At 48.5% G+C, this 22,159-nt stretch overlaps 1 protein-coding gene across 1 annotated transcript in view; it reads right to left on the reverse strand.

The window, feature by feature from the left end:
- Window positions 1-13,863: 13,863 nt before the first annotated feature.
- MPHOSPH10 (M-phase phosphoprotein 10) overlaps window positions 13,864-22,159 on the reverse strand; it is a 52,903-nt gene continuing 44,607 nt past the window's right edge. Inside the window, exon 11 of the mRNA XM_063926246.1 lies at window positions 13,864-14,151. Within this exon, the coding sequence (XP_063782316.1) occupies window positions 14,002-14,151 (150 nt within the window). The 3' untranslated portion in view covers window positions 13,864-14,001. The remainder of the gene's footprint in view (window positions 14,152-22,159) is intronic.

A 22,159-nucleotide genomic window follows, 5' to 3' on the forward strand; every position in this document is an offset into this window, starting at 1 on the left:
CTAATGTCCAGTAGCCAATCCATCCTGCACGCAGGTGAGTTCACTTCTTCTCCCCTAAGTCCCTCGTTGCAGTGATCCTGTTGCCAGCAGGACTCACTGTAAAATAAAAAACCTAAGCTAAACTTTTCTAAGCAGCTCTTTAGGAGAGCCACCTAGATTGCACCCTTCTCGGCCGGGCACAAAAACCTAACTGAGGCTTGGAGGAGGGTCGTGGGGGGAGGAGCCAGTGCACACCACCTGATCCTAAAGCTTTACTTTTTGTGCCCTGTCTCCTGCGGAGCCGCTGTTCCCCATGGTCCTTTCAGGAACCCCAGCATCCACTAGGACGATAGAGAAATAAGATTTTACTTACCTGTAAATCTATTTCTCGTAGTCCGTAGTTGATGCTGGGGACTCCGTAAGGACCATGGGGATAGACGGGCTCCGCAGGAGACATGGGCACTTTAAGAAAGAATTTAGGTTCTGGTGTGCACTGGCTCCTCCCTCTATGCCCCTCCTCCAGACCTCAGTTAGAGAAACTGTGCCCAGAAGAGCTGACAGTACAAGGAAAGGATTTTGGTAATCCAGGGCAAGATTCATACCAGCCACACCAATCATACCGTATAACATGTGAAAACAACCAGTTAACAGTATGACAAACGACAGAGCATCAGGTTAAACCCTGATGCAACCATAACATAACCCTTATTGAAGCAATAACTATATACAAGCATTGCAGAAGAAGTCCGCACTTGGGAAGGGCGCCCAGCATCCACTACGGACTACGAGAAATAGATTTACCGGTAAGTAAAATCTTATTTTCTCTAACGTCCTAGTGGATGCTGGGGACTCCGTAAGGACCATGGGGATTATACCAAAGCTCCCAAACGGGCGGGAGAGTGCGGATGACTCTGCAGCACTGATTGAGCAAACAAGAGGTCCTCCTCGGCCAGGGTATCAAACTTGTAGAACTTTGCAAAAGTGTTTGAACCTGACCAAGTAGCCGCTCGGCAAAGTTGTAATGCCGAGACCCCTCGGGCAGCCGCCCAAGAAGAGCCCACCTTCCTAGTGGAATGGGCCTTAACCGATTTTGGCAGCGGCAATCCAGCCGCAGAATGAGCCTGCTGAATCGTGTTACAGATCCAGCGAGCAATAGTTTGCTTTGAAGCAGGAGCACCAAGCTTGTTGGATGCATACAGGATAAACAACGACTCTGTTTTCCTGACCCTAGCCGTTCTGGCTACATAAACATTCAAAGCCCTGACCACAGCAAGCAACTCGGAATCCTCCAAGTCAGTAGTAGCCACAGGCACCACAATAGGTTGGTTTATATGAAAAGATGAAACCACTTTCGGCAGAAATTGTGGACGGGTCCGCAATTCTGCTCTATCCACATGAAAAAACAGATAGGGGCTTTTATGTGACAAAGCCGCCAACTCTGACACACGCCTAGCCGAAGCCAAGGCTTATAGCATAACCACCTTCCACGTGAGATATTTCAATTACACCGTTTTAAGTGGTTCAAACCAGTGGGATTTCAGGAAATTTAACACCACGTTAAGATCCCAAGGTGCCACTGGAGGCACAAAAGGAGGCTGAATATGCAGCACTCCATTTACAAACGTCTGAACTTCAGGTAGAGAAGCCAACTCCTTTTGAAAGAAAATGGATAGGGCCGAAATCTGGACCTTAATGGAACCCAATTTTAGGCCCAAATTCACTCTGAACTGTAGGAAGTGAAGGAAACGGCCCAGTTGGAAATCCTCCGTAGGAGCATTCCTGGCCTCACACCAAGCAACATATTTTCGCCATATACGGTGATAATGTTGAGCGGTCACGTCCTTCCTAGCCTTTATCAGCGTAGGAATGACCTCATCCGGAATGCCTTTCTCTGCTAGGATCCGGCGTTCAACCGCCATGCCGTCAAACGCAGCCGCGGTAAGTCTTGGAACAGACAGGGCCCCTGTTGCAACAAGTCCTGTCTTAGAGGAAGAGGCCACGGGTCCTCTGTGAGCATTTCTTGCAGATCTGGATACCAAGTCCTTCGTGGCCAATCTGGAACAATGAGGATTGTTCTCACTCCTCTTTTTCTTATTATCCTCGGCACCTTGGGTATGAGAGGAAGAGGAGGAAATACATAGACCGACTGGAACACCCACGGTGTCACCAGGGCGTCCACAGCTATCGCCTGAGGGTCTCTTGACCTGGCGCAATACCTCTGTAGCTTTTTGTTGAGGCGGGATGCCATCATGTCTACCTGTGGCAGTTCCCACGACTTGTAATCTGTGCGAAGACTTCCTGATGAAGTCCCCACTCTCCCGGGTGGAGGTCGTGTCTGCTGAGGAAGTCTGCTTCCCAGTTGTCCCCTCCCGGGATGAACACTGCTGACAGTGCGCTTACGTGATTCTTCGCCCAGCGAAGAATTCTGGTGGCTTCCGCCATCGCCATCCTGCTCCTTGTGCCGCCTTGTCGGTTTACATGAGTCACTGCGGTGATGTCTGACTGAATCAGAACCGGTTGGTCGCGAAGCAGGGTCTCCGCTTGACGGAGAGCGTTGTATATGGCCCTTAGTTCCAGGATGTTGATGTGAAGGCAAGTCTCTTGACTTGACCACAGACCTTGGAAATGTCTTCCCTGTGTGACTGCTCCCCAACCTCGGAGGCTTGCGTCCGTGGTCACCAGGACCCAGTCCTGAATGCCGAATCTGCGGCCCTCGAGAAGGTGAGCGCTCTGCAGCCACCACAGGAGTGACACCCTGGCCCTGGGGGATAGGGTGATTAACTGATGCATCTGAAGATGTGATCCGGACCACTTGTCCAGTAAGTCCCATTGAAAGGTCCTCGCATGGAACCTGCTGAAGGGAATGGCCTCGTATGATGCCACCATCTTTCCCAGGACTCGGGTGCAGTGATGTACTGACACCTGTTTTAGTTTTAATAGGTTCCTGACCAGTGTCATGAGTTCCTGAGCTTTCTCTATCGGGAGATAAACCCTTTTCTGGTCTGTGTCTAGAATCATGCCCAGGAAAGGCAGACGAGTCGTAGGAACCAACTGCGATTTTGGAATATTCAGAATCCAGCCGTGTTGCCGTAACACTTCCAGAGAAAGTGCGACGCTGTTCAGCAACTGCTCTCTTGATCTCGCTTTTATGAGGAGATCATCCAAGTACGGGATAATGGTGACCCCTTGCTTCCGCAGGAGTACCATCATTTCCACCATTACCTTGGTAAATATTCTCGGTGCCGTGGAGAGACCAAACGGCAACGTCTGAAATTGGTAATGACAATCCTTTACCACAAATCTGAGGTACGCCTGATGAGGTGGATAAATGGGGACATGAAGGTATGCATCCTTTATGTCCAGAGACACCATAAAATCCCCCCCTTCCAGGCTTGCGATGACCGCTCTCAGCGATTCCATCTTGAACCTTTTCAGGTATATGTTCAGGGATTTTAAATTCAATATGGGTCTGACCGAACCGTCCGGTTTCGGGACTACAAACATGGTCGAATAATAACCCCTTCCCTGTTGAAGGAGGGGAACCTTGACCACCACCTGTTAAAGATACAATTTGTGAATTGCAGTTAACACTATTTCCTTCTCGTGGGGGGAAGCTGGTAGGAACGATTTGAGGTTTCGTGAGGGGGCATCTCTTCGAATTCCAGCTTGTATCCCTGAGACACAATTTCTATCGCCCAGGGATCCACCTGGGAGTGAACCCACTTGTGGCTGAAATTTCGAAGACATGCCCCCACCGGGCCTAGCTCCGCCTGTGGAGCCCCAGCGTCATGCGGTGGATTTTGTAGAGGCCGGGGAGGACTTCTGTTCCTGGGAACTAGCTGTGTTGTGCAGCTTCTTACCTCTGCCCCTGCCTCTGGCAAGAAAGGACGCACCTCTGACTTTATTGTTTCTTTGTGATCGAAAGGACTGCATTTGATAATACGGTGCTCTCTTAGGCTGTGAGGGAATAAAAGGCAAAAAAATTGACTTTCCAGCTGTAGCTGTGGAGACCAGGTCCGAGAGACCCTCCCCAAACAATTCCTCACCCTTGTAAGACAAAACCTCCATATGCCTTTTTGAGTCGGCATCACCTGTCCATTGCCGAGTACACAGGACCCTTCTGGCAGAAATCGACATAGCATTTATTCTAGAACCCAGTAGACTAATGTCTCTTTGAGCATCTCTCATATATAGGACAGCGTCTTTAATATGCCCCAGGGTCAACAATACAATATCCTTGTCTATGGTATCAATTTCCCTCCGGCTTCTTTTCCCCATACATATGCACCCTCTTGTCAGGGACTGGGGTTTCTCTGTGTCAACAGTTTGGGATAGTGGGCGCTTCTGAGACCCTGACGGCCTCTGCGACATAGGAACAGGCACGGGTTGGGACCCTGACTGTCCCGAGGCTTCAGCTTTTTCTAACTTTTTATGCAAGGAATTAACATTATCATTTAAAACCTTCCACATATCCATCCAATCAGGTGTCGGCGCCGTCGGCGGAGACACCACATTCATTTGCTCCCGCTCTGCTTCCACATAGCCTTCCTCATCAGACATGTCGACACAAGCATACCGACACACCACACACCTTGGGAATGCCCTCTCTGAAGACAGTTCCCCCACAAGGCCCTTTGGAGAGACAGAGAGAGAGTATGCCAGCACACACCCCAGCGCTATAAACCCAGGAATAACACAGTAACTTAATGTTAACCCAGTAGCTGCTGTTTATATTGCTTTTTTGCGCCTAATTATGTGCCCTCCCTCTCTTTTTACCCTCTTCTACCGTGTATCTGCAGGGGAGAGCCTGGGGAGCTTCCTCTCAGCGGAGCTGTGGAGAAAAAATGGCGCTGGTGAGTGCTGAGGAAGAAGCCCCGCCCCCTCGGCGGCAGGCTTCTGTCCCGCTTAAATATGCAATTTTTTGGCGGGGGCTCATACATATATACAGTGCCCAGCTGTGTATATGCTTAACTTTGCCAAAAGAGGTCCCAAATGCTGCCCAGGGCGCCCTCACCCCCGCGCCCTGCACCCTTACAGTGACCGGAGTATGTGTAGGTGTGTGGAGCAATGGCGCACAGCTGCAGTGCTGTGCGTTACCTCAGTGAAGAACACGGAGTCTTCTGCCGCCTGTAAAGTCTTCTTAGCTTCTCATACTCACCCGGCTTCTGTCTTCCGGCTCTGCGAGGGGGGCGGCGGCGCGGCTCCGGACGGCGAGGGTGAGATCCTGCGTACCGATCCCTCTGGAGCTAATGGTGTCCAGTAGCCTAAGAAGCAGGACCTAGCTTCAGAGAGTAGGGCTGCTTCTCTCCCCTCAGTCCCACGATGCAGGGAGTCTGTTGCCAGCAGAGCTCCCTGAAAATAAAAAACCTAACAAAATACTTTCTCTCAGCAAACTCAGGAGAGCTCACTGAAAAGCACCCAGCTCGTCTGGGCACAGTAATCAAACTGGAGGTCTGGAGGAGGGGCATAGAGGTAGGAGCCAGTGCACACCAGAACCTAAATTCTTTCTTAAAGTGCCCATGTCTCCTGCGGAGCCCATCTATCCCCATGGTCCTTACGGAGTCCCCAGCATCCACTAGGACGTTAGAGAAAAATGTATTAACCGGGCAATGGGACTTATTCTGAGTCAGACACAGCCACGTCCGTGTCTATCTTTCAATGCAGTCGCGCCTGCAACTTTACACTAATGCCGCTAGAGACCTTCCCTGGTGTACATCCATGCATCCAAATGTACAAGGATTAACACCCACTTTGAGCATCTTTAGTTTTCCGGATACTGCTTGGTGCATCTAAAGATGCAAACCAGTGGCAGTTTCAGAGGTGAGGCTGCAGCACAGTTCAAAAATCAAATAGGTGAGCCACACCAACTGCCACCCCAAACATTGCCAGCCGGGACCCACTGGCAATTGGCGTAGCACCCCTATTTGAATGTTGGACTACGCTGTAGTCCCACCTCTGGAACCGCCACTGGATACAACCATCGGCTGCTCCATCAAAATTAGTACCAGCCTATCCTAGGTGCAGATTCTCCATCCGAGTATGGTCTCCAACGCGAGCAATGAAGTATCTTTGTATGTAAACACTTTCAGTGATACTCCCATAACAAGCAGCTTCTCCACATGCCCAACTAGCCATCGCTCATAAACTGACTACTATGCACCTGAATCAGTACTGCAACTCGGTGCGCTAACAATCAGGATGCATGCATGGTGTGAGAATGCTCTTTTCAGCCTGTCTGATCCTCCCACTTAGTATCCAAAACCTCACCCTCCTCATGTGAGGAGCACTCGGGATAAATATACAAGAGAACAGCATAGTCCTATTTTTTTGTAAAGATCACAGAAGCTAATAATGTTTAGAGAAGCCAGGTTTAAGGTTAACAAATTATGTCAGGCTTCCGACAAATTATAGAATACTTACCTTTTTTTGCAGAGTTGGATCCAGCCCACTGGAAGGTCTCCCACCAAAACCACAGTTCCCAAAGGCAACCCACGCAAGCACAAGGACAGTATACAAACTCCACACAGTTAGGGGCATAGTAGGAATCAAACCCATGACCTTAGTGCTGTGAGGCAGTAATGCTAACCATTACACTATCCGTACTGCCCTTTTCAGCCAAAGTCTATTTTGGCACCCCAGTTCAAATTTATACAAGAAATTGGCGCTCCACAATACACATACACCTCATAGACTCAAACGGCTGTTCACCGGTTGTGGGCGGGCAACCCCAACAATAAATCAAAAGTGAGATATGGAAAGAAATAGGAGCGCTGAATGAGTCTAAAGAGTGAATTTATTTATTACTAGACTGAATAAAACAGTGTTACATTAAACACATGAATTAAAATAAAAATGTACATACATATGACCCTTTAATGAATGGATAAAAAATAAAGAATCACATAAATATATGATATTGAATGTGACTGCAATATAACAACTGAAAAAACATGAAATGAGTCTTAATAAACTTAGTTGAAAAAGTACAATGATGCTTGATAATTTTTCAACCGTGCGTCCACGGATGAATGTGTATTGTAAGAGGGAGACTTATAAGAGGTACCTCTAGTATGTCACTGTTACAAATGTAGTCTCACCTCTCTTTAAGCTCGTGCAAGCGGCATGAAGTGTTAAAAGCGGCTCTGTCGGGTCGGGCAAACAGTGTCCCAAAGTTGGAATTGCGGACACCGGCACTGTGCTGCTGCCTTGGTTTTAAATAAAAATGGTGTGTAGATCCAAATTCCTCCTAGGTGTGTTATCCGATGGAACAGAACTTCTTCGTTCTGAGCGCTGTACTGAGCCGGGTGTGCGGCGGCTCGATGCAACCAGAGTACAGAGTGTCACGTCGCTGTAGAAATGTCCGTATATTGCGGCTGAGCTCTCATCGGTCCACACAGTTAGAGGATGTCAGGGGAATATCGCAGTCAGACTGGATGAATCATTTCCCTTCTGATGAAACGGCCAGTGCTATAGGCCGAGAAACGCGTTAAGGCACTCCAGTGAAGGATCCAGTCTGACTGCGATATTCCCCTGACATCCTCTAGCTGTGTGGACCGATGAGAGCTCAGCCGCAGGAGACTGGGCACAAAGTAAAAGCTTTAGGACTAGCTGGTGTGCACTGGCTCCTCCCCCCATGACCCTCCTCCAAGCCTCAGTTAGGATACTGGATTTTGAATCCCGGGTAAGACTCATACCAGCCACACCAATCACACCGTACAACTTGTGATCTGAACCCAGTTAACAGCATGATAACAGAAGGAGCCTCTGAAAAGATGGCTCACAACAACAATAACCCGATTTTTGTAACAATAACTATGTACAAGTAATGCAGACAATCCGCACTTGGGATGGGCGCCCAGCATCCACTACGGACTATGAGAAATAGAATTATCGGTAAGTAAATTCTTATTTTCTCTAACGTCCTAGTGGATGCTGGGGACTCCGAAAGGACCATGGGGATTATACCAAAGCTCCCAAACGGGCGGGAGAGTGCGGATGACTCTGCAGCACCGAATGAGAGAACTCCAGGTCCTCCTCAGCCAGGGTATCAAATTTGTAGAATTTAGCAAACGTGTTTGCCCCTGACCAAGTAGCTGCTCGGCAAAGTTGTAAAGCCGAGACCCCTCGGGCAGCCGCCCAAGATGAGCCCACTTTCCGTGTAGAATGGGCTTTTACAGATTTTGGCTGTGGCAGGCCTGCCACAGAATGTGCAAGCTGAATTGTACTACAAATCCAACGAGCAATCGTCTGCTTAGAAGCAGGAGCACCCAGCTTGTTGGGTGCATACAGGATAAACAGCGAATCAGATTTCCTGACTCCAGCCGTCCTGGAAACATATATTTTCAGGGCCCTGACTACGTCCAGCAACTTGGAATCCTCCAAGTCCCTAGTAGCCACAGGCACCACAATAGGCTGGTTTAAGTGAAATGCTGAAACCACCTTAGGGAGAAATTGAGGACGAGTCCTCAATTCTGCCCTGTCCGTATGAAAAATTAGGTAAGGGCTTTTATAGGATAAAGCCGCCAATTCTGAGACACGCCTGGCTGAAGCCAGGGCTAACAGCATTACCACTTTCCATGTGAGATATTTTAAGTCCACAGTGGTGAGTGGTTCAAACCAATGTGATTTTAGGAAATCCCAAAACTACATTGAGATCCCAAGGTGCCACTGGAGGCACAAAAGGAGGCTGTATATGCAGTACTCCCTTGACAAACGTCTGAACTTCAGGAACAGAAGCCAGTTCTTTTTGGAAGAATATTGACAGGGCCGAAATTTGAACCTTAATGGACCCTAATTTGAGGCCCATAGACAGTCCTGTTTGCAGGAAATGCAGGAAACGACCCAGTTGAAATTCCTCTGTAGGGGCCTTCCTGGCCTCGCACCACGCAACATATTTTCGCCAAATACGGTGATAATGTTGTATGGTTACATCCTTCCTGGCTTTGATCAGGGTAGGGATGACTTCATCCGGAATGCCTTTTTCCTTCAGGATCCGGCGTTCAACCGCCATGCCGTCAAACGCAGCAGCGGTAAGTCTTGGAACAGACATGGTCCCTGCTGGAGCAGGTCCTTTCTTAGAGGTAGAGGCCACGGGTCTTCCGTGAGCATCTCTTGAATTTCCGGGTACCAAGTCCTTCTTGGCCAATCCGGAGCCACGAGTATAGTCTTTACTCCTTTCCTTCTTATGATTCTCAGTACTTTTGGTATGAGAGGAAGAGGAGGGAACACATACACTGACTGGTACACCCACGGTGTTACCAAAGCGTCCACAGCTATTGCCTGAGGGTCCCTTGACCTGGCGCAATATCTGTCCAGTTTTTTGTTGAGGCGGGACGCCATCATGTCCACCTTTGGTTTTTCCCAACGGTTCACAATCATGTGGAAGACTTCTGGGTGAAGTCCCCACTCCCCCGGGTGAAGATCGTGTCTGCTGAGGAAGTCTGCTTCCCAGTTGTCCACTCCCGGAATGAACACTGCTGACAGTGCTATCACATGATTCTCCGCCCAGCGAAGAATCCTTGCCACTTCCATCATTGCCCTCCTGCTTCTTGTGCCGCCCTGTCTGTTTACGTGGGCGACTGCCGTGATGTTGTCCGACTGGATCAACACCGGCTGACCCTGAAGCAGAGGTCTTGCCTGACTTAGGGCATTGTAAATGGCCCTTAGTTCCAGGATATTTATGTGAAGTGACGTTTCCATGCTTGACCACAAGCCCTGGAAATTTCTTCCCTGTGTGACTGCTCCCCAGCCTCTCAGGCTGGCATCCGTGGTCACCAGGACCCAATCCTGAATGCCGAATCTGCGGCCCTCTAGGAGATGAGCACTCTGTAACCACCACAGGAGAGACACCCTTGTCCTTGGAGACAGGGTTATCCGCTGATGCATTTGAAGATGCGATCCGGACCATTTGTCCAGCAGATCCCACTGAAAAGTTCTTGCGTGGAATCTGCCGAATGGAATCGCTTCGTAAGAAGCCACCATCTTTCCCAGGACCCTTGTGCATTGATGTACTGACACTTGGCTTGGTCTTAGGAGGTTCCTGACTAGGTCGGATAACTCCTTGGCTTTCTCCTCCGGGAGAAACACCTTTTTCTGTACTGTGTCCAGAATCATCCCTAGGAACAGCAGACGTGTCGTCGGAATCAGCTGCGATTTTGGAATATTTAGAATCCATCCGTGCTGTCGTAGTACTACTTGAGATAGTGCTACTCCGACCTCTAACTGTTCTCTGGACCTTGCCCTTATCAGGAGATCGTCCAAGTAAGGGATAATTAAGACGCCTTTTCTTCGAAGAAGAATCATCATTTCGGCCATTACCTTGGTAAAGACCCGGGGTGCCGTGGACAATCCAAACGGCAGCGTCTGAAACTGATAGTGACAGTTCTGTACCACAAACCTGAGGTACCCTTGGTGAGAAGGGCAAATTGGGACATGGAGGTAAGCATCCTTGATGTCCAGAGACACCATATAGTCCCCTTCTTCCAGGTTCGCTATCACTGCTCTGAGTGACTCCATCTTGAACTTGAACCTTTTTATGTAAGTGTTCAAGGATTTCAGATTTAAAATGGGTCTCACCGAGCCGTCCGGCTTCGGTACCACAAACAGCGTGGAATAATACCCCTTTCCCTGTTGTAGGAGGGGTACCTTGATTATCACCTGCTGGGAATACAGCTTGTGAATGGCTTCCAATACCGCCTCCCTGTCGGGGGGAGACGTTGGTAAAGCAGACTTCAGGAACCGGCGAGGGGGAGACGTCTCGAATTCCAATTTGTACCCCTGAGATACTACCTGCAGGATCCAGGGGTCCACTTGCGAGTGAGCCCACTGCGCGCTGAAATTCTTGAGACGGGCCCCCACCGTGCCTGAGTCCGCTTGTAAGGCCCCAGCGTCATGCTGAGGACTTGGCAGAAGCGGGGGAGGGCTTCTGTTCGTGGGAAGAGGCTGTTTGCTGCAGTCTTTTTCCCCTTCCTCTGCCCCGGGGCAGATATGAGTGGCCTTTTGCCCGCTTGCCCTTATGGGGACGAAAGGACTGAGCATGAAAAGACGGTATCTTTTTCTGCTGCGAGGTGACTTGGGGTAAAAAGGTGGATTTTCCAGCCGTTGCCGTGGCCACCAGGTCCGATAGACCGACCCCAAATAACTCCTCCCCTTTATACGGCAATACTTCCATATGCCGTTTGGAATCCGCATCCCCTGACCACGGTCGCGTCCATAATCCTCTTCTGGCAGAAATGGACATCGCACTTACTCTTGATGCCAGAGTGCAAATATCCCTCTGTGCATCTCGCATATATAGAAATGCATCCTTTAAATGCTCTATAGTCAATAATATATTGTCCCTGTCCAGGGTATCAATATTTTCAGTCAGGGAATCCGACCAAGCCACCCCAGCACTGCACATCCAGGCTGAGGCGATTGCTGGTCGCAGTATAATACCAGTATGTGTGTATATACTTTTAAGGATATTTTCCAGCTTCCTATCAGCTGGTTCCTTGAGGGCGGCCGTATCAGGAGACGGTAATGCCACTTGTTTTGATAAGCGTGTGAGCGCCTTATCTACGCTAGGGGGTGTTTCCCAACGCGCCCTAACCTCTGGCGGGAAAGGGTATAATGCCAATAATTTTTTAGAAATTAGCAGTTTTTTATCGGGGGAAACCCACGCTTCATCACACACCTCATTTAATTCATCCGATTCAGGAAAAACTACGGGTAGTTTTTTCACACCCCACATAATACCCTTTTTTGTGGTACTTGTAGTATCAGAAATGTTCAAAACCTCCTTCATTGCCGTGATCATGTAACGTGTGGCCCTACTGGAAAATACGTTTGTTTCCTCACCGTCGACACTGGAGTCATTGTCCGTGTCAGTGTCTGTATCTGTATCGACCTGAGGTAACGGGCGTTTTATAGCCCCTGACGGTGTTTGAGACGCCTGTACAGGTATTAACTGATTTGCCGGCTGTCTCATGTCGTCAACAGTCTTTTGTAAAGTGCCGACACTATCACGTAATTCTTTCCATAAGACCATCCAGTCAGGTGTCGACTCCCTAGGGGGTGACATCACTAACACAGGCAATTGCTCCGCCTCCACACCATTTTCCTCCTCATACATGTCGACACAGCGTACCGACACACAGCACACACACAGGGAATGCTCTGACAAAGGACAGGACCCCACTAGCCCTTTGGGGAGACAGAGGGAGAGTTTGCCAGCACACACCAGAGCGCTATATGTATATATATATATATATATATATATATATATATATATATAGGGATAACCTTATATAAGTGTTTTTCCCTAATATAGCTGCTGTATATATTAATATGCCAATTTAGTGCCCCCCCTCTCTTGTTTTACCTTGTTTCTGTAGTGCAGGACTGCAGGGGAGAGTCAGGGAGCCTTCCTCCAACGGAGCTGTGAGGAAAAAATGGCGCTTGTGTGCTGAGGAGATAGGCTCCGCCCCTTTTTTGGCAGCCTTTCTCCCGCTTTTTTGTGGAAAACTGGCAGGGGTTAAATACATCCATATAGCCCAGGAGCTATATGTGATGTATTTTTAGCCATTTAAGGTATTTTCATTGCGTCCCAGGGCGCCCCCCCCCCAGCGCCCTGCACCCTCAGTGACCGGAGTGTGAAGTGTGCTGAGAGCAATGGCGCACAGCTGCGGTGCTGTGCGCTACCTTATTGAAGACAGGACGTCTTCTGCCGCCGATTTTCCGGACCTCTTCACTCTTCTGGCTCTGTAAGGGGGCCGGCGGCGCGGCTCCGGAACCCATCCATGGCTGGGCCTGTGATCGTCCCTCTGGAGCTAATGTCCAGTAGCCTAAGAAGCCCAATCCACTCTGCACGCAGGTGAGTTCGCTTCTTCTCCCCTTAGTCCCTCGATGCAATGAGCCTGTTGCCAGCAGGTCTCACTGAAAATAAAAAAACCTATTTAAAAACTTTTACTCTAAGCAGCTTAGGAGAGCCACCTAGATTGCACCCTTCTCGTTCGGGCACAAAATCTTAACTGAGGCTTGGAGGAGGGTCATAGGGGGAGGAGCCAGTGCACACCAGCTAGTCCTAAAGCTTTTACTTTGTGCCCAGTCTCCTGCGGAGCTGCTATTCCCCATGGTCCTTTCGGAGTCCCCAGCATCCACTAGGACGTTAGAGAAAAATAAATTCACTCTTTAGACTCATTCAGCGCTCCCATTTCTTTCCAGTTCAAATTTGTTGGCTTTAACGGTGTGTAACTTTATGCCCAGATCGTGAAGGCTTGTGGTCTTTTCCAGGGCAGTAATCCAACCTAGATTTTTGGCACATAAAGTGGCGATTGCTTTGACCAGAAGGGTGTCTGATTTGGATGCCTTGCTTTCTGACTACACCCATGTTGATTTTTCATCTTTAAGGGGTGGTCCGGCAACCTCACCCACATTTTCCTGCTAATGTGGTATCCAGTTTTCTTTTGAAATAGGCCTTACAGATCCACCTTGACCATGTCTTGGCAGTCTGTCGAATATCCTCAAAACGGTCACCGCCACTATCTGGTAGACTTATGTTTTCCCATACAGTACCTCAGTTGAGCAAAGCTGCAAGATGACTTAACTGTCCTCTGTGTACACGTTTTGTGGTGTTATTTTACTAACATTATTAGTTAACTCTTTAGTGCTTGGTCCAAGGGCCCATGCCTCTATGTTAGAATCTAAAAATATCCAAAAATGTATTACAAGGAATAAAAAAAAAAAAAAAAAACAACCAATCCTCTTGCTTGTAAACAATTGCATGGTAAGGGGATTAAAAGGAATGAAGAAGAAAAAACAAAACAACAGTGTAAGCCAAAGATGCTCACTTAAATAATTTTCAACCTCTGTTTGGATAGTAGATAATGCCGCATAAATTAAACCTTTCTACAACCAAATTAATTTTAATTTTACAAAAACTGTAGATATATATTTTGCTCACAGTGACTGGTACATATGCTGTAGCTTCTTACTGGACATAAATAGAACAAGATAGCTAAATTGGAAACAAGCAGAAGTTCACTAGAGTTTGAGCTTATGTGCAGAAAGTTCATTGCCAGTCTTTGTTTTCTTGTGTGCAGATTTGGCACCTTTGATCTGCAATTTGACCTGATCCTGCAGCTGAGAGAAGAACGCTTGAGAGGACTTTAAAGCTTTATCCTTTCCTTCATCCTGCAATAGAACACATAGAATTCTAATAAGCTTCTGACTGTAAATCACACCTTAATTTTCCTTCTTGTATATTAAATAAGAAAAAGATTTCCAAGCTTCATTGTACAAAGCCTAGTTTTACTGTGTGACTCCAAACTCGCAAGGTATGTGTACAGGCCTTGGAGAGAGATAAAGTGGAGAAAGCAACCAGCTTGTCATTTACTAGCAGTCTATGATTGGTTGTTTTTGGCAACTTCTTCTCTTTATCTCCCTTATGCTGATCCAATAAAGAGAAAAGCATTGGCTCCTTATTGAATTAGGATTAACATTGTAAAGTAGCCCTTGGTTGTTGTCTGTGATTGCAAAGAAATACGAGTGTGAGCAAGTTCATGCAGTTGTTATTTTACAAAATTAGATTACATAAATCTATTTAATGTAAAACCATATTATTTTGCCGTTTCAGTCATTAATGCATTAGACAGTTGTCAGTAAGCGTTGAAAAAACCCTCTCTGACCTTCCCCTTTAGTTGCTAAACACTGAAATCCAGATTACACAGCCACTAAAACAAGTGTTAAAAAAAAAAAAAAACCCACAAAAAAACAAAACAAAAAACACAACAAAAAAAACAAAAAAAACACAACAATAAAAAATAAGAATTTACTCACCGGTAATTCTATTTCTCGTAGTCCGTAGTGGATGCTGGGGACTCCGTAAGGACCATGGGGAATAGACGGCTCCGCAGGAGACTGGGCACATCTAAGAAAGATTTAGGACTATCTGGTGTGCACTGGCTCCTCCCCCTATGACCCTCCTCCAAGCCTCAGTTAGGAACTGTGCCCGGAAGAGCTGACACAATAAGGAAGGATTTTTGAATCCCGGGTAAGACTCATACCAGCCACACCAATCACACCATATAACACGTGATAGGAACCCCGGTTAACAGTATGATAACAAATGGAGCCTCTGAAGAGATGGCTCACAACAAAACCCGATTTTTGTAACAATAACTATGTACAGGTATTGCAGAAAATCCGCACTTGGGATGGGCGCCCAGCATCCACTACGGACTACGAGAAATAGAATTACCGGTGAGTAAATTCTTATTTTCTCTGACGTCCTAGTGGATGCTGGGGACTCCGTAAGGACCATGGGGATTATATCAAAGCTCCCAAACGGGCGTGAGAGTGCGGATGACTCTGCAGCACCGAATGAGAGAATTCCAGGTCCTCCTCAGCCAGGGTATCAAATTTGTAGAATTTTGCAAACGTGTTTGCCCCCGACCAAGTAGCTGCTCGGCAAAGTTGTAAAGCCGAGACCCCTCGGGCAGCCGCCCAAGATGAGCCCACCTTCCGTGTGGTATGGGCTTTTACAGATTTAGGCTGCGGTAAGCCTACCGCAGAATGCGCCAGCTGAATAGTGCTACAAATCCAGCGCGCAATAGACTGCTTAGAAGCAGGAGCACCCAGCTTAGCGGGTGCATACAGGATAAACAGCGAGTCAGTCTTTCTGACTCCAGCCGTCCTGGAAATATAAATTTTTAGGGCCCTGACTACGTCCAGCAACTTGGAATCCTCCAAGTCCCTAGTAGCCGCAGGCACCACAATAGGTTGGTTCAAGTGAAAAGCGGAGACCACCTTTGGGAGAAACTGAGGACGAGTCCTCAATTCTGCCCTATCCATATGGAAAATCAGATAAGGGCTTTTACAAGACAAAGCCGCCAATTCTGAAACCCGCCTGGCCGACGCCAAGGCCAACAGCATGACCACTTTCCACGTGAGATATTTTAAATCCACAGTCTTAAGTGGTTCGAACCAATGTGATTTCAGGAATGCCAAAACCACATTGAGATCCCAAGGTGCCACTGGGGGCACAAAAGGAGGCTGAATATGCAGTACTCCTTTGACAAAAGTCTGAACTTCGGGTAGTGAAGCCAGTTCTTTTTGGAAGAAAATCGACAGAGCCGAAATCTGGACCTTTATGGACCCCAATTTGAGGCCCAACGTCACCCCTGCTTGCAGGAAGTGCAGGAATCGACCCAGTTGAAATTCCTCCGTCGGGGCCTTCATGGCCTCACACCAAGCAACATATTTTCGCCAAATGCGGTGATAATGTCTTGCGGTGACATCCTTCCTGGCTTTGATCAGGGTAGGGATGACTTCCTCCGGAATACCCTTTTCCTTCAGGATCCGGTGTTCAACCGCCATGCCGTCAAACGCAGCCGCGGTAAGTCTTGGAACAGACAGGGTCCCTGCTGCAGCAGGTCTTGTCTGAGCGGCAGAGGCCAAGGGTCCTCTGTAAGCATCTCTTGAAGTTCCGGGTACCAAGCTCTTCTTGGCCAATCCGGAACCACGAGTATGGTTTTCACTCCTCGCCTTCTTATTATTCTCAGTACCTTGGGTATGAGAGGTAGAGGAGGAAACACATAAACCGACTGGTACACCCATGGTGTCACTAGAGCGTCCACAGCTATCGCCTGAGGGTCTCTTGACCGGGCGCAATATCTTTTCAACTTCTTGTTGAGGCGGGACGCCATCATGTCTACCTGTGGTTTTTCCCACCGGCTGACCAGCATTTGGAAGACTTCTGGATGAAGTCCCCATTCTCCCGGGTGGAGGTCGTGCCTGCTGAGGAAGTCTGCTTCCCAGTTGTCCACTCCCGGAATGAACACTGCCGTCAGTGCTAACACATGATTCTCTGCCCATCTGAGAATCCTTGTGGCTTCTGCCATCGCCATCCTGCTTCTCGTGCCGCCCTGTCTGTTTACATGGGCGACCGCCGTGATGTTGTCTGACTGGATCAGTACCGGCTGGTTTTGAAGCAGGGGTCTTGCCTGGCTTAGGGCATTGTAAATGGCCCTTAGCTCCAGGATATTTATGTGAAGAGAAATCTCCTGATTTGACCACAGTCCTTGGAAATTTCTTCCCTTTGTGACTGCCCCCCAGCCCCGAAGGCTGGCATCCGTGGTCACCAGGACCCAGTCCTGTATTCCGAATCTGCGGCCCTCTAGTAGATGAGCCCTCTGCAGCCACCACAGCAGCGACACCCTGGTTCTGGCCGATAGGGTTATCCGCTGTTGCATCTGGAGATGGGACCCGGACCATTTGTCCAACAGGTCCCACTGGAACGTCCTTGCGTGGAACCTTCCGAATGGAATTGCTTCGTACGAAGCTACCATTTTTCCCAGGACTCGTGTGCATTGATGTACCGACACTTTTCCTGGTTTTAGGATGTCTCTGACCAGAGATGACAATTCCTCGGCTTTTTCCAGTGGAAGAAAATAAGATTTTACTTACCGATAAATCTATTTCTCGTAGTCCGTAGTGGATGCTGGGGACTCCGTCAGGACCATGGGGATTAGCGGCTCCGCAGGAGACAGGGCACAAAAATAAAGCTTTAGGATCAGGTGGTGTGCACTGGCTCCTCCCCCTATGACCCTCCTCCAAGCCTCAGTTAGGATACTGTGCCCGGACGAGCGTACACAATAAGGAAGGATTTTGAATCCCGGGTAAGACTCATACCAGCCACACCAATCACACCGTACAACTTGTGATCTGAACCCAGTTAACAGTATGACAAACGTAGGAGCCTCTGAACAGACGGCTCACAACAATAACAACCCGATTTTTTTGTAACAATAACTATGTACAAGTATTGCAGACAATCCGCACTTGGGATGGGCGCCCAGCATCCACTACGGACTACGAGAAATAGATTTATCGGTAAGTAAAATCTTATTTTCTCTGACGTCCTAGTGGATGCTGGGGACTCCGTCAGGACCATGGGGATTATACCAAAGCTCCCAAACGGGCGGGAGAGTGCGGATGACTCTGCAGCACCGAATGAGAGAACTCCAGGTCCTCTTTAGCCAGGGTATCAAATTTGTAGAATTTTACAAACGTGTTCTCCCCCGACCACGTAGCTGCTCGGCAGAGTTGTAATGCCGAGACCCCTCGGGCAGCCGCCCAGGATGAGCCCACCTTCCTTGTGGAATGGGCCTTGACAGATTTAGGCTGTGGCAGGCCTGCCACAGAATGTGCAAGTTGAATTGTGCTACAAATCCAACGAGCAATCGTCTGCTTAGAAGCAGGAGCACCCATCTTGTTGGGTGCATACAGTATAAACAGCGAGTCAGATTTTCTGACTCCAGCCGTCCTTGAAATATATATTTTCAATGCCCTGACAACGTCCAGCAACTTGGAATCCTCCAAATCGCTAGTAGCCGCAGGCACCACAATAGGCTGGTTCAGGTGAAACGCTGACACCACCTTAGGCAGAAACTGAGGACGCTTCCGCAGTTCTGCCCTGTCCGAATGGAAAATCAGATATGGGCTTTTATACGATAAAGCCGCCAATTCTGACACTCTCCTGGCTGAAGCCAGGGCCAGTAGCATGGTTACTTTCCATGTAAGATATTTCAAATCCACCGATTTGAGTGGCTCAAACCAATGGGATTTGAGAAAATCCAAAACTACATTAAGGTCCCACGGAGCCACTGGGGGCACAACCGGGGCTGTATATGTAGTACACCTTTTACAAAAGTCTGGACTTCAGGAACTGAAGCCAATTCTTTCTGGAAGACAGGGCCGAAATTTGAACCTTAATGGACCCCAATTTGAGGCCCATAGACAATCCTGTTTGCAGGAAATGTAGGAATCGACCCAATTGAAATTCCTCCGTGGGGGCCTTCCTGGCCTCACACCACGCAACATATTTTCTCCAAATGCGGTGATAATGTTGTGCAGTCACCTCCTTCCTGGCTTTTACCAGTGTAGGAATGACCTCTTCCGGAATGCCTTTTTCCCTTAGAATTCGGCGTTCAACCGCCATGCCATCAAACGCAGCCGCGGTAAGTCTTGGAATAGACACGGTCCCTGCTGAAGCAGGTCCCGTCTTAGAGGTAGAGGCCACGGATCTTCCGTGAGCATCTCCTGAAGTTCCGGGTACCAAGTTCTTCTTGGCCAATCCGGAGCCACGAGTATCGTTCTTACTCCCCTTTGCCGTATAATTCTCAGTACTTTTGGTATGAGAGGCAGAGGAGGAAACACATACACTGACTGGAACACCCACGGTGTTACCAGAGCGTCCACAGCTATTGCCTGAGGGTCTCTTGACCTGGCGCAATACCTGTCCAGTTTTTTGTTGAGGCGAGACGCCATCATATCCACCTTTGGTTTTTCCCAACGGTTCACAATCATGTGGAAGACTTCTGGATGAAGTCCCCACTCTCCCGGGTGTAGATCGTGTCTGCTGAGGAAGTCTGCTTCCCAGTTGTCCACTCCCGGAATGAACACTGCTGACAGTGCTATCACATGATCTTCCGCCCAGCGAAGAATCCTTGCAGCTTCTGCCATTGCTCTCCTGCTTCTTGTGCCGCCCTGTCTGTTTACGTGGGCGACTGCCGTGATGTTGTCCGACTGGATCAACACCGGCTGACCCTGAAGCAGGGGTTTTGCCAGGCTTAGAGCATTGTAAATCGCTCTTAGCTCCAGTATATTTATGTGAAGAGACATCTCCAGGCTTGACCATACTCCCTGGAAGTTTCTTCCCTGTGTGACTGCTCCCCAGCCTCTCAGACTGGCATCCGTGGTCACCAGGACCCAGTCCTGTATGCCGAATCTGCGGCCCTCTAACAGATGAGCACTCTGCAACCACCACAGAAGAGACACCCTTGTCCGTGGCGATAAGGTTATCCGCTGATGCATCTGCAGATGCGATCCGGACCATTTGTCCAGCAGATCCCACTGAAAAGTTCTTGCGTGAAATCTGCCGAATGGAATCGCTTCGTAAGAAGCCACCATTTTTCCCAGGACCCTTGTGCAATGATGCACTGACACTTTTCCTGGTTTTAGGAGGTTCCTGACTAGCTCGGATAACTCCCTGGCTTTCTTCTCCGGGAGAAACACCTTTTTCTGGACTGTGTCCAGAATCATCCCTAGGAACAGCAGACGTGTCGTCGGAAACAGCTGCGGTTTTGGAATATTTAGAATCCACCCGTGCTGTCGTAGAACTACTTGAGATAGTGCTACTCCGACCTCCAACTGTTCTCTGGACCTTGCCCTTATCAGGAGATCGTCCATTTTCTTTGAAGAAGAATCATCATTTCGGCCATTACCTTGGTAAGGACCCGGGGTGCCGTGGACAATCCAACCGGCAGCGTCTGAAACGGATAGTGACAGTTCTGTACCACGAACCTGAGGTACCCTTGGTGAGAAGGGCAAATTGGGACATGGAGGTAAGCATCTGTCCCGGGACACCATATAGTCCCCTTTTTCCTGGTTCGCTATCACTGCTCTGAGTGACTCCATCTTGATTTGAACCTTTTTATGTAAGTGTTCAAATATTTCAGATTTAGAATAGGTCTCACCGAGCCGTCTGGCTTCAGTACCACAATATAGTGTGGAATAATACCCCTTTCCTTGTTGTAGGAGGGGTACTTTGATTATCACCTGCTGGGAATACAGCTTGTGAATTGTTTCCACTACTGCCTCCCTGTCGGAGGGAGACGTTGGTAAAGCAGACTTCAGGAACCTGCGAGGGGGAGACGTCTCGAACTTCCAATCTGTACCCCTGGGATACTACTTGTAGGATCCAGGGGTCCACTTGCGAGTGAGCCCACTGCGTGCTGAAACTCTTGAGACGACCCCCCACCGCACCTGAGTCCGCTTGTACGGCCCCAGCGTCATGCTGAGGACTTGGCAGAAGCGATGGAGGGCTTCTGTTCCTGGGAATGGGCTGCCTGCTGCAGTCTTCTTCCCTTTCCTCTATCCCATGGCAGATATGACTGGCCTTTTGACCGCTTGCCCTTATGGGGACGAAAGGACTGAGGCTGAAAAGACGTTGTCTTTTTCTCCTTTATACGGCAATACTTTCATGTGCCGTTTGGAATCTGCATCACCTGACCACTGTCGTGTCCATAAACAACTTCTGGCAGATATGGACATCGCACTTACTCTTGATGCCAGAGTGCAAATATCCCTCTGTGCATCTCGCATATATAGAAATGCATCCTTTAAATGCTCTATAGTCAGTAAAATACTGTCCCTGTCAAGGGTATCAATATTTTCAGTCAGGGAATCCGACCAAGCCACCCCAGCGCTGCACATCCAGGCTGAGGCGATCGCTGGTCGCAGTATAACACCAGTATGTGTGTATATACTTTTTAGGATATTTTCCAGCCTCCTATCAGCTGGCTCCTTGAGGGCGGCCCTATCTGGAGACGGTACCGCCACTTGTTTTGATAAGCGTGTGAGCGCCTTATCCACCCTAAGGGGTGTTTCCCAACGCGCCCTAACTTCTGGCGGGAAAGGGTATACCGCCAATAATTTTCTATCGGGGGAAACCCACGCATCATCACACACTTCATTTAATTTATCTGATTCAGGAAAAACTACAGGTAGTTTTTTCACACTCCACAAAATACCCTTTTTTGTGGTACTTGTAGTATCAGAAATATGTAACACCTCCTTCATTGCCCTTAACAAGTAACGTGTGGCCCTAAAAGAAAAATACGTTTGTTTCTTCACCGTCGACACTGGAGTCAGTGTCCGTGTCTGTGTCGACCGACTGAGGTAAAAAGACGTTTTAACGCCCCTGACGGTGTTTGAGACGCCTGGACAGGTACTAATTGGTTTGCCGGCCGTCTCATGTCATCAACCGACCTTGCAGCGTGTTGACATTATCACGTAATTCCTTAAATAAGCCATCCATTCCGGTGTCGACTCCCTAGAGAGTGACATCACCATTACAGGCAATTGCTCCGCCTCCTCACCAACATCGTCCTCATACATGTCGACACACACGTACCGACACACAGCACACACACAGGGAATGCTCTGATAGAGGACAGGACCCCACTAGCCCTTTGGAGAGACAGAGGGAGAGTTTGCCAGCACACACCAAAACGCTATAATTATACAGGGACAACCTTTATATAAGTGTTTTTCCCTTATAGCATCTTAATATATATAATCATATCGCCAAATAAGTGCCCCCCCTCTCTGTTTTAACCCTGTTTCTGTAGTGCAGTGC

This window comes from Pseudophryne corroboree, chromosome 6 (assembly GCF_028390025.1).
Source record: "Pseudophryne corroboree isolate aPseCor3 chromosome 6, aPseCor3.hap2, whole genome shotgun sequence".
NCBI lineage: Eukaryota > Metazoa > Chordata > Amphibia > Anura > Myobatrachidae > Pseudophryne > Pseudophryne corroboree.